This window comes from Capricornis sumatraensis, chromosome 6, assembly GCF_032405125.1.
Source record: "Capricornis sumatraensis isolate serow.1 chromosome 6, serow.2, whole genome shotgun sequence".
NCBI lineage: Eukaryota > Metazoa > Chordata > Mammalia > Artiodactyla > Bovidae > Capricornis > Capricornis sumatraensis.
In genome coordinates, this window is record NC_091074.1 from 31613204 (window position 1) to 31624198 (window position 10995).

At 42.6% G+C, this 10995-nt stretch overlaps 1 protein-coding gene and 1 pseudogene across 1 annotated transcript; both read left to right on the plus strand.

Moving 5' to 3' along the window:
* Window positions 1–286: 286 nt before the first annotated feature.
* Window positions 287–1902, plus strand: LOC138080685 (interferon alpha-2-like; annotated as a pseudogene).
* Window positions 1903–8740: 6838 nt separating this feature from the next.
* LOC138081398 (interferon beta-2-like) lies at window positions 8741–9301 on the plus strand. Its single transcript, XM_068974541.1, has one exon. The coding sequence runs from the start codon at window positions 8741–8743 to the stop codon at window positions 9299–9301; it is 561 nt and encodes a 186-aa protein (XP_068830642.1).
* Window positions 9302–10995: the final 1694 nt, after the last annotated feature.

Below are 10995 nucleotides of genomic sequence, written 5' to 3' on the forward strand. Positions count from 1 at the left end.
TCAATGAACACGTATTTTAACAAACTCTGAGAGATAGAGAAGAACAGGGAAGCCTGGTGTGCTGTAGTTCATGGGATCAAAGAGAGTCAGAGATGCCTTAGTGACAAACAACAATGGGACAGAGACCCCTCTGTCCAGGGACACACACCTTCCTGGATTCTCCACTTGTGCCATTACTGCCTTTAGGGAGCTTACAATCTCTCAGGGCAGTAAAATGTTACATAATAAGAGGGATTACTTAATTACAACTGTGCGTGATGTAGCTAAAGGGGAATGCTTAAGGTTAATGAGGAATAACGTGGAGGCTGAAGAGTACAGTGGTCAAGTATCACTTATGCAGTTAATCCTGACTGTTAGCAAGGTAAGTAATCTCTCTGAGTTTTCACTTTCCTTATTTGCAAACATGTCAATAATTATAGTAATTATCTCATAGGGAAGCTCTGAAGCTCTGAAGATTAATGTCATGTTTATTAAACACACTTTGCTGAGAGGCTGCATGCAAAAATTTCTGTCATAAATATTATTCAAAATTATCTGTACCTTACAGAATTGGTAAAGACATGCCATTACAAGGACTGAATGTAATCGCAACCTCAGTATCCCTGAGTGTATGGTAGATTATCACTTTCCCGTGAAATATCTAAGATGAGATTATCTGCACTATCACACAAAGACTGAAGCAAAGTATCCTGAGGAATATTGCAGTGGCAGAGGAGAAAGAGAAATAAACACAGGCAAACATGAATTGTTTAGGACAACCAGCACCTTAAAAAGTGCCTTGTGGATTACAGTTGCAAAATAACTCATTTTTAACAAATGATATCTGTGATATTATTCCCTATAATGTCTCCAGTGATCCCAAGGCCTACTCAGTTGATATAGTAAGGCACATACATAAATGAAATTTTTTAATGAAGGGAGAAAAGGGTAAATGACAAAAAATGAGAAAAATCAAAAGCTTCTCTTATAAGCTGTTTTCATACTGAACACTTCTTGGTGACCTGGAAAAGCCACCTTTTCTATGAATATTTCTCCCTTCTCTGACTTTGATCAGACTCTTCTCCCAGGAACAACTAAGGAGGTGTGAAAAGCATAACATAAGGCTGTGTAGCTATGAACCACAGTGGTACGCATGATTTGATGTCCCCTACCTAGGCACTCATGGCAAAAATTAGCACGTCCATTGATTTCTTTACAAAGAGTAGAAAAAGAAAGGAAAGGGCAAATGTGATAAAACCCAGAAAATGAAAGTTTCTCGACTCACTCTTTAAGAGCCACCCATCACCCCAAATGCTCAGAACTTGCCTAGACCTCCCCTGCAGGCGGTCCTGCAAGCCCCCAGCATCCCAGTGGCCTTCCCTGTCTCTGTGCTGTGGGCCCTGGTGATGCTCTGCTCCAGCCCCATGTGCTCCTTGTGAGCTGCCTGCCAGCCATGGCAATCTGGAAAGCTTCACATGTTGGAGTCAGATGGAGAGAGTGCCCACTGTGTCCTGTCTGAGGGACAGGACTGACTTCAGATTTCCTCAGACCCTGGTGCACGGGACCAGGCTTGAGAAGACAGAAGCCACAGCTGTTGTGCATGAGTTGCTCCAGCAAACCTTCCAGCTCTTCAGCACCACGGGCTCTTCTGCAGGTCGGGACGAGAGCCTCCTGGACAGATTCCTCGTGGGACTTGATCAGCAGCTGGAGGACCTGGAAGCATGTCTGAGGGAGGGAAGGACACCAGAACAGTCACCTCTAGGCAGTGAGAACTCCAGATTGGCTGTGAAGAGTTACTTCCAGCGAATCAGTGTGTATCTCAAAGAGAAAGAATACAGCCGCTGTGCCTGGGAGGTTGTCAGCGTGGAAATCAGAAGGTGCTTGGTCTTTGCCAACAAGCTCATCAGAAAACTCAGGAAATAAAGAAGGCGTTGAATCTGAAAACAGTTCATCTGGTCAACTAAATGGCTATTTTCTAAGACTGAAAGTGCAACCTTTAACTCTATTTTTGTGTCAGATGAAATATAAGTAATGGCTAATATATGGGATTATTTAAATGTAGGTTAAAGGTTTTGTTACCATAACTGTTTAAAACAGATTTAAGAATCCATTTTCCATATCTTAAAAAGTTGTAATATTTATTTATTTAAATATCAGAAATATTTAGGCTGTTCATAGCATTTAAATCTTTATCATTCATAAGATACCTGCTTTGTACTCTATTTTGTATAAGGCTACTCTTGTTTTTCGGTAGAGAAAATAAAAGTAATTTGAAAAAAACAAATTGACTTGCACACACCTTTGAATGAAATCTAACCCAAAGCCTGATCCTACAAGATAAACCTATACTGAATTCACCTTAATAAAGAGGGAACGGGGTTACCCACCCTGGGTCATAGAAGGAACAATGGACAATTTGAGGGGGGATTGAATGTGATTCTTGAGACATAGACTAGAGGAGGGAGGGAGATTGGTGGAGAAAAGGCCAGGTCATGGACTCAGGTGCCTGATTGGGGCCTGTGAGAACCGGAGAACCTTCAAGGATTAGTGGAGAGCCACATACATCATGCAGGGAAGGCAATGGCGACCCCACTCCAGTACTCTTGCCTGGAGAACCCCAGCGACGCGGGAGCCTGGTAGACCGAAGTCCATGGGGTCGCTAAGAGTCGGACACAACTGAGCGACTTCACTTTCACTTTTCATTTTCATGCATTGGAGAAGCAAATGGCACCCCACTCCAGTGTGCATGCCTGGAGAATCCCAGTGACGGTGGAGCTAGTGGGCTGCCGTCTATGGAGTAGCACACAGTCGGACACGACTGAAGCGACTTAGCAGCAGCAGCAGCACATACATCATGGGAGGTCAATCTGCATCTGTGGAGTCTAGGATCCTGCAGTAGGATGAGGAAGGGGGAGGAAGTTTTCTACACTTGGCCATTCCTGAGAAAAGAGTCTTCCTGAACTGTTCAAATGGAGGCAAGAAGAACAAGGCAGGCTGGGGACTGCAGAGACAGCTAAGAGAGGCCATGCAGAACCAGTAGCTGCCATGAGAAATGTGACTCTAAAGAAGTAAAAGGGTTTCTCAAGCTTATCTATATATATTAAACACACATGCCATCGCTAAACTTTGCATAATTCATTCAAAGGAGTGCCTACCCTTGACTTCTAGGAGGATGCACCCGAATCCTATACTGTTAACAATTTAATGTGTATCCTTCTAGACATTTTTTATGTAGTTAATCTATACATATGGACATACAAATCTATATCACATAAATATTGATTTTTCATATACTTCAGTTTCTCATTTATGTATGTTTCCTTGCAAATAGGTCTTTGAGATTTTTCTTCATTAGTCCGTAAAAATAGATTGCCTAGTTATAAATAGCTGCATTATGTCTTAACTGCAAAACTAAGATAATCATAAAAGCTTATCTGAAAGTGTGCTAATTGCCTTAATTGATAGCACACGCTCAGCATGATACCAGACACTTCCCAAGTGCACCTTACATATTAACTCTTTTATTTGAACCTGGTTACAAGATTATTTCCTGAGGTTCTGGGTCTGTGGTCAGGAAGATGAGGCAGTTCCCAGAGAGCTGTTCAGAGACACATTCCTGCAGCTCAACCACCACACAGTGAGGGGAGAAATAGCCATTCACTGGGATGAGGAGGCCAAGCAGGTTGCAACAATACCCAGAGTTCAAGACGGAAACATTCCCGCGTGGCACACAGGCCAGCTGTCTACAAGACTCACCCCCACCCTCACTGGATTCTTGGTTCTCCTGGAGTTTAGGAGCTCAGAGAATCAGTCAGCAAGACACACGCATCTGGCAGGCAGTCAGGAGGATCCTCTGCTCTGAGCACTCAACTCAGCCAGGAGGCCAGGCCAGAGGGGATTCCCAGGCTGGATCCTGAAATCCCTTTTGGCAGCTTGCATTTAGTTTCCTTTTCACTTGTTGCATCAACTTCCTTGCTATTTTTGCCTTTTGGGGTTCATGACGCAATCTCTGATGATGAAACAAAACTCAAGTCACTTGTCAGTTTTGAGTATGTAGATGGCTTTTCTTTGGGCTGTTTCACTTTAAAGAAGATTCAGAAACTGCCTCAGAGACAGGAAACTAACCCAGAACCCACACAGTGGGACTTGCTCATGTGTCAGCAGAGGGGGGCCTCTAAGGCTTGTTCAGCAGCTGCAGCCAATGTGTTGTCCCTTTTAACTGTTTTCTCAACCTTGGGTTAGCCTGACTCACTGCACCCCTGCCAGTGGTTCTGAGAATTAAAGTCCAGCTCAGAGAAAGGCCTGGAATCTGAAGTAAATGCAGGCTTGATGCAGACGGGCATGTTCTGAAAGGGCCAGTCTCAGTGTCCAGCAGCAGCGGGTCCTGGCAAGAAACAGTGAAAAGAAGGCCTGCGCTGCTCCTGCCTGTTCCTGGGCCATCGACCCTCTGATGGGAGCATTCTGAGAGTGACAAGGGTGCAGAGTGTGGGATCTTCTGATTGGGTATGTTCTGGAGGAGTTAGAATGCTAGGCAGAGAGGCCTTCAGCCAAGTACCCAGTTCCAGCTGCATCCTGACTGCTACTGCTAAGTCACTTCAGTCATGTCCGACTCTGTGTGACCCCAAAGACAGCAGCCCACCAGGCTCCCCCATCCCTGGGATTCTCCAAGCAAGAACACTGGAGTGGGCTGCCATTTCCTTCACCAGTGTATGAAAGTGAAAAGTGAAAGTGATGTTGCTCAGTTGTGTCCAACTCTTGGCGACCCCATGGACTGCAGCCTACCAGGCTCCTCTGTCCATGGGATTTTCCAGGCAAGAGTACTGGAGTGGGGTGCCATTGCCTTCTCCTGAAGTGAGCTAGAAAATAATTGCACAATGAGTCTATCCAAGGCCTGTGACAAGATGTCCAGGGTGTTAGAAAGGGCAAGAGAGAAGACTGCAACCAGGAGCACTTAGAGCCCTCTGCACATTGTCCCTCTCCACACCAGGTGGGAGGCTTGAGGAGGGGCTCTGGGCCTACCAGCTGTTGGCTGTGAGCACAGGGCCACCCCAACCTGGGCACAGTCAGCCTCAGGTGCTGAGAGAGGGCAAGAGCGAGGCCGCAGCTCGAAGGTGGGAAGACATGCTCTTCCCTCAAGCTGGAGACAGACTTTCCATTGTGGTCCTGAAGCTTCACAGGAGCTCTCTAGGTTGCTGAGCAAAATGTCTCCAGTTTAAGTTGGCCTATTTGTAAATTTTGTATACATTTATACAAATGGTTTGTGTTTTCTTTTGAGTTGAGTTTCTCTTACTCACTGCTTGTTTGTGCATTTATTGTGCTTCTTACATCTTGTTATTAACAACCCTATTATAAGCATAGATAACAACTTACCTATTTATGCCATTTAAGGGATTTTATGTCATTTGGTGTTAGTACTGTTATCAGTGGTGCTGGTATAAATGTTCTTTACTTACATCCTGATGCGTATTCACTTGATTTTTTCCCAGGGTGATTGCTGGAGTTACTAGATCATAGGCTATGCATATTTCAACTATGCTACAAAATGTTTTGTAAAGTACAAATTCATACACCAAATAGCAGTTGCTCTATATGATCATCACCCTTGACATCTTCAGTCCTTTAAAATTTTTATTTGCAGACAATATACTGCTGCTGCTGCTAAGTTGCTTCAGTCGTGTCCGACTCTGTGGGACCCCATAGACGGCAGTCCACCAGGCTCCCCCGTCCCTGGGACTCTCCAGGCAAGAACACTGGAGTGGGTTGCCATTTCCTTCTCCAACGCATGAAAGTGAAAAGTGAAAGTGAAGTTGCTCAGTCCTATCTGACTCTTAGCAACCCCATGGACTGCAGCCTACCAGGCTCCTCCATCCATGAGATTTTGCAGACAATATATATTTATTTAAAAATTTGAAAATCCAACCAAATACTTTTAGATTTAGCATTTGTAAAGTTAGCCAGATTAAAAACCAAAATTATTTTGATATATGTTTGTGTATGAAAATGCAAGGAAAACGTAGTCCATTAAAAAGTAGAAAATGTAATGAAAAAACTGTTTCAGTCATTCTTGCAACAACAGTAAATAATAAATATGTTGGGGAAAAAACCCTCAGAAAGAAAGTGAAAAATATATAATCAAGCCAGTAGCAAAACTTTATTGAGAGCCTTTTTAAAAATAGTCCAATAAATTGGCAGCATTTGCTTCTTTTGTTTATGAAGTGGTTAAGAAACATTTGCTAAATATCTGCTCACTCAATGACAGTGTGAGTCTCAGTAACAGGTGACCTTGGCAGTCTCTATTGTAGACTCTGTATTCCCTTCTCACGGATGCTGACCACCTCATCACATGCTTACATGTCTTTTGCTCACTCAGAAGAAGAATTAGTTGGGCAAGTTGCTTAATCCTTATTGATGATCAAGGTGGAAAAAAAGACAATCTCAATGTAACAGAGAAAGCTTCGATTCTTCATTAGTTTCTGGCCATCGAATTTGAATCAAATTTCAATTATACACTTGTCCTTAGAGGCCAAAAGGGAAGGTAATTGGGCCTGTCAATGCTACATGCAAAAGGATTAAAGTCTAGGGCTTCCCTGGTGGGCCAGCGGTTAAGAACCCACCTGCCAGTGCACGGGACCTGGGTCCCAGCCCCGTTCAGGGAGGATGACATGTGCTGTGAGGCCCCTGCGCCTGTGCCCCACAACTACTGAGCTGGGCCCTGGAGTCTGTGCTCTGCAGCAGGAGAGAGCTCCGCAGGGAGAAGCCCGAGCAGCTCAGCCAGAGAGCAGCCCACGCTTGCTCCAACTGGAGAAAGCCCGCCTGCTGCCACAAAGAGCCAGTCCAGTCACAAACTATTATTAAAAATTACCCAGTCTACACTTTATGAAGAACTCCTAATGCCTGTCCCTCCCCCGGCCCCCTCCCACACACACTCTGGTTGTAGCAACTTTTTATTGAGTTTCTTATTTTTGGTTCTGAGACTTGTGGGATCTTAGTTCTCTGACCAGGGGTGGAACTCGGGCCTCCTGCCCTGAAAGCATGGAGTCCCACCCACTAGCTCTCCGGGGAATTCCCAGTCTCCTTCGTTTTTTACCTAATGCTCCTTTTCTCTTCTGGGATGTCACTTAGGATGCCCCGTTACCTTTAATTGCCACGTCTTCTTAGCCACCTCTGGCTATGACAGTTTCTCAGTAGTAGACATTTTGTATTATTGTCAATGGCATCATTTTTAAATGTCATTTTCCATGTTTTAATTGCTCATATAAAAAGAAGTGGTTGATTTTTAATATTGATCTTGTTTTCCTACTGCTCCCTCCATCTTGAGCTGTGTTGGTCACCATGGAGCCGACAACCCCATGCGGCCAGCTGAGCGCTTGACTAGTCCAGCCTGAGCTGTACTGTGACTAACAGCATGTACTGTCTTTTGAAGGCACTATGAAAAAGAAGATTGTAATTATCTCAGTAATAATTTTACATTGGTTTATGTTGAATGACAACATTTAGATATATTGTTAAATAAAACATACTGTTAAAATTAACTTTTTTCTTTTTACTCCTTTGATGTGGCCTCCAGAAAAATTTAAATTGCACATTCATATAAAAAGAAGTGGTCTTTTAATCCTAGCTGCAGTCACCACCTGTATTGATTTTGGAGCCCAAGCAAAGAAAGTCTGTCACTGTTTTCCATTGTTTCCCCATCTATTTACCATGAAGTGATAATGAGTTTGAACAAACCCGGGAGGTACTGAAGGACAGGGAAGCCTGGCATTCTGCATCCCATGGGGTCATAAAAGGTCGGTCCTCACTTAGCACCTGAAAAACAACAACAAAGTTGATAAAGTTATGTGATGTCTTGCTCCTCATGGCTAAGGCCTCCAAAAATATTCAGAACAACTTAGTTTAACAATATTCTATTTTGTTTTTAATATGCATTATTATTTCTTTTTATTTAAATAGATTTATTTTTAATTGAATGATAATTGCTTTACAATATTGTGTTGGTTTCTGCCATATAGCAATATGAATCAGGCACAGGTATACATATGTCCCTTCCCTCTGGAACCTCCCTGCCCCCTCCCACCCCTCTAGGAACATCATTCTATTTTAGATAGAAAAAAATAGGTGCCATTTTAGAAATCATAAACTGCATGTATTTAATTTAAATCATACATATATTGTGTATTTATTGTTCATCAACTTAGTTTAACATTATTCTCTTTTAGATAGAAAAAAATAGGTATCTTTTTAAAAATCATAAACTGCAAGTATTGCTGTTTGGTAATGGCAGATTTGAGAATTAAACCTAATTCTTATGAAAAAGGAAACTCTTACAAACAAGCCTCCCTCTCCCCAAATCTCATAATATGAAAATAGAAAAAGAAAAATCTTTTCAAAATGAAAGAATCCTATAATAATCTAGTTCAAAAGATTTGGCTTATATTTTTCTTTAACATTCAGCAATTCATTGAAACTTTAAAAAACATTAGAAATTCTCAGTTTCTCTATCTTTTTTCCATGTGGTATATATATATTAAAATAGCAAGGAGCTTAAAGAAAAAGAGTTTTAGAGGCAAAGAATAATTCAAATGACACGAGAAAAGTGAAAGGGAGAACTGAAAGTGGGAAATTCCTCTCAAATAGAAAGAATGGAGGGCCATCCTGTTTAAGTAGCCCACACTCAAGGAGAAGGACATTCACTCTGCAAACTCTTGAAGACTCAGCTTCAGGACCTTCTAGCAGAACAGGCAGCCCTGTGCCTGATTTCACCATGACCTACCGGTGCCTCCTCCAGATGGTTCTCCTGCTGTGTCTCTCCACCACAGCTCTTTCCAGGAGCTACAGCTTGCTTCGATTCCAACAAGGGCAGAGCCTTGCAGTGTGCCAGAAACTCCTGTGGCAGTTACCTTCAACTCCTCAACACTGCCTCGAGTTCAGGATGGACTTCCAGATGCCTGAGGAGATGAAGCAAGCACAGCAGTTCCAGAAGGAAGATGCCGTATTGGTCATGTATGAGATGCTCCAGCACATCTTCCATATTCTCACCAGAGACTTCTCCAGCACTGGCTGGTCTAACACCATCATTGAGCACCTCCTTGAGGAACTCTATGGGCAGATGAATCGTCTGGAGCCAATCCAGAAGGAAATAATGCAGAAGCAAACCTCCACTATGGGAGACACGACCGATCTTCACCTGAGGAAATATTACTTCAACCTCGTGCAGTACCTCAAGTCCAAGGAGTACAACAGGTGTGCCTGGACAGTCGTTCGAGTGCAAATCCTCAGGAACTTTTCTTTCCTGAGGAGACTAACAGGTTACCTCCATGACTGAACATCTCCCACCTGTGGCTCTGGAAAGGGACAATGTGACTTTGAGGTGAGACTCTTCAGCAGCAGAGGCTCTTGAAGTAACTGACTATGCAATGCAATGGATTTCAATGGACAGTTAAAGACTAAGCTATTTTTAAATTGATTTATGCATTATTTATTTATTTAAACTTTTATATGAGAAATTATTTATGAAACAAAAGTCAACATGGCAGTTTCAATGTCAACTTGATTTATGTGACAACACATATTAAAAATTGCAGAGCACCTTGGAAACATTCATTGCAAAAGAAGCCTGCAGAGTAGTAGAGTTTCTGGCCCCTGCCTTTGAGGAATTTTAAATACAAGGAAGTTGTGTGAAATGTCTAAGTTATATGCCTGCTCTCCATGTATCCATACAGTTTACCTGCTCTTGTCTTGTTCACTTCTTTAAATGTACCAGACAGCTCATTTTGTAGGGCTTCTTGATATTATGTAGGATTTTTTTCTTATTATTAATTATGGAGAAATATACATCACCTTACATTTGAGAGTCTTACAAAGTAAGCCTTCTTGATGCCAATAAAATCTGGGCAAATTCCATTTAGTTTATAAAATTCTTACTAAAGTAAATGAAAAATTCTAAGTCGCCTTAGTTGCTTGTGGACTCCAACCTTTATTTCCAACAATGTAGTCCTCGGAAAGAGATTTCAGGAACATGAGTTAAAAATTACTTAAAACTACCACAGGGTCACTAGAAATTGTCAAACATGGTAATTCTCTCAATTAAAAGTAAGTGAAAAGTAATCATGAAATTATTAACAAGCTTACATCCACTAAAAACAGAAATGTAAAAGTATATTACATACTTGTTTTAATACTAAGAAAATTTAGTTTAAATAATGTTTATTAAAATGCTATTGTTAAAAGTATACGTTAAATACCTTATGTATATTTAGTATAAAATTGGAAACTTGATATATTTCATTTAAAATAAGTATATTAATTAAATAGAAAATTAATTAAAAAATAAACTGCTGTGTTTTAAAAATATTCCTACTTTTTAGTTATTGACCACTTAACACCCCCAATTCACGGCCGAATCCTTGAAAGACACTCTGAAAGTTCCAGAGCATTCCAGGAGCTCACTGTTTCCTGGTCACTTGCCCAGGTGGTGGCCGCGTTCCATCTCACCCCTAGGAAGTCTCCCCAAACCATCCCATGGTTATTTGTCCCCTGCCCACCACTGAGTTCTTGTCTGTCTGCAACTCACTCCCCGGGTCCCATAGCCTGTCTCATCGCCTTGGCTGTTTCTCACGTTGTCCAAAATGGCTCTAAGCCTATAGTCTCACTGACTCCACCTGGCTCCTCTTTGTGCTCAAGGCCCTCCCGTTGTCCCATCGCCCACAGTCTCACCCCCACCGCCGGGTTTAGCTTTGTCCACACCGCCCTTCTATCGTCCCATCGCCAATATTCTCACCGCCTCCGCTGTTTTACACTCGTCCGCGACGCCCTCTGACTTCCCAGGGCAAATATTGACAGTCTCATCGCCACCGCAGGTTCTGTGCGCGCATCGCCTTCGCGTGGTCCCATTCCCTACAGGCTCCTCGCCGCCGCCGGGTTTCACTTTTTTTCAATGCAGTCCCAGTCTCCCATTGCCCAAGGTCTCATCCCACCGCCGTGTTTCACTTTCTGCACAAGTGAAGAGTCTCCTCGCCA

Bases quoted from the DNA above. Each gene is read 5' to 3' on its own strand.
- LOC138081398 (XM_068974541.1), top strand. From the start codon at position 8,741: ATGACCTACCGGTGCCTCCTCCAGATGGTTCTCCTGCTGTGTCTCTCC.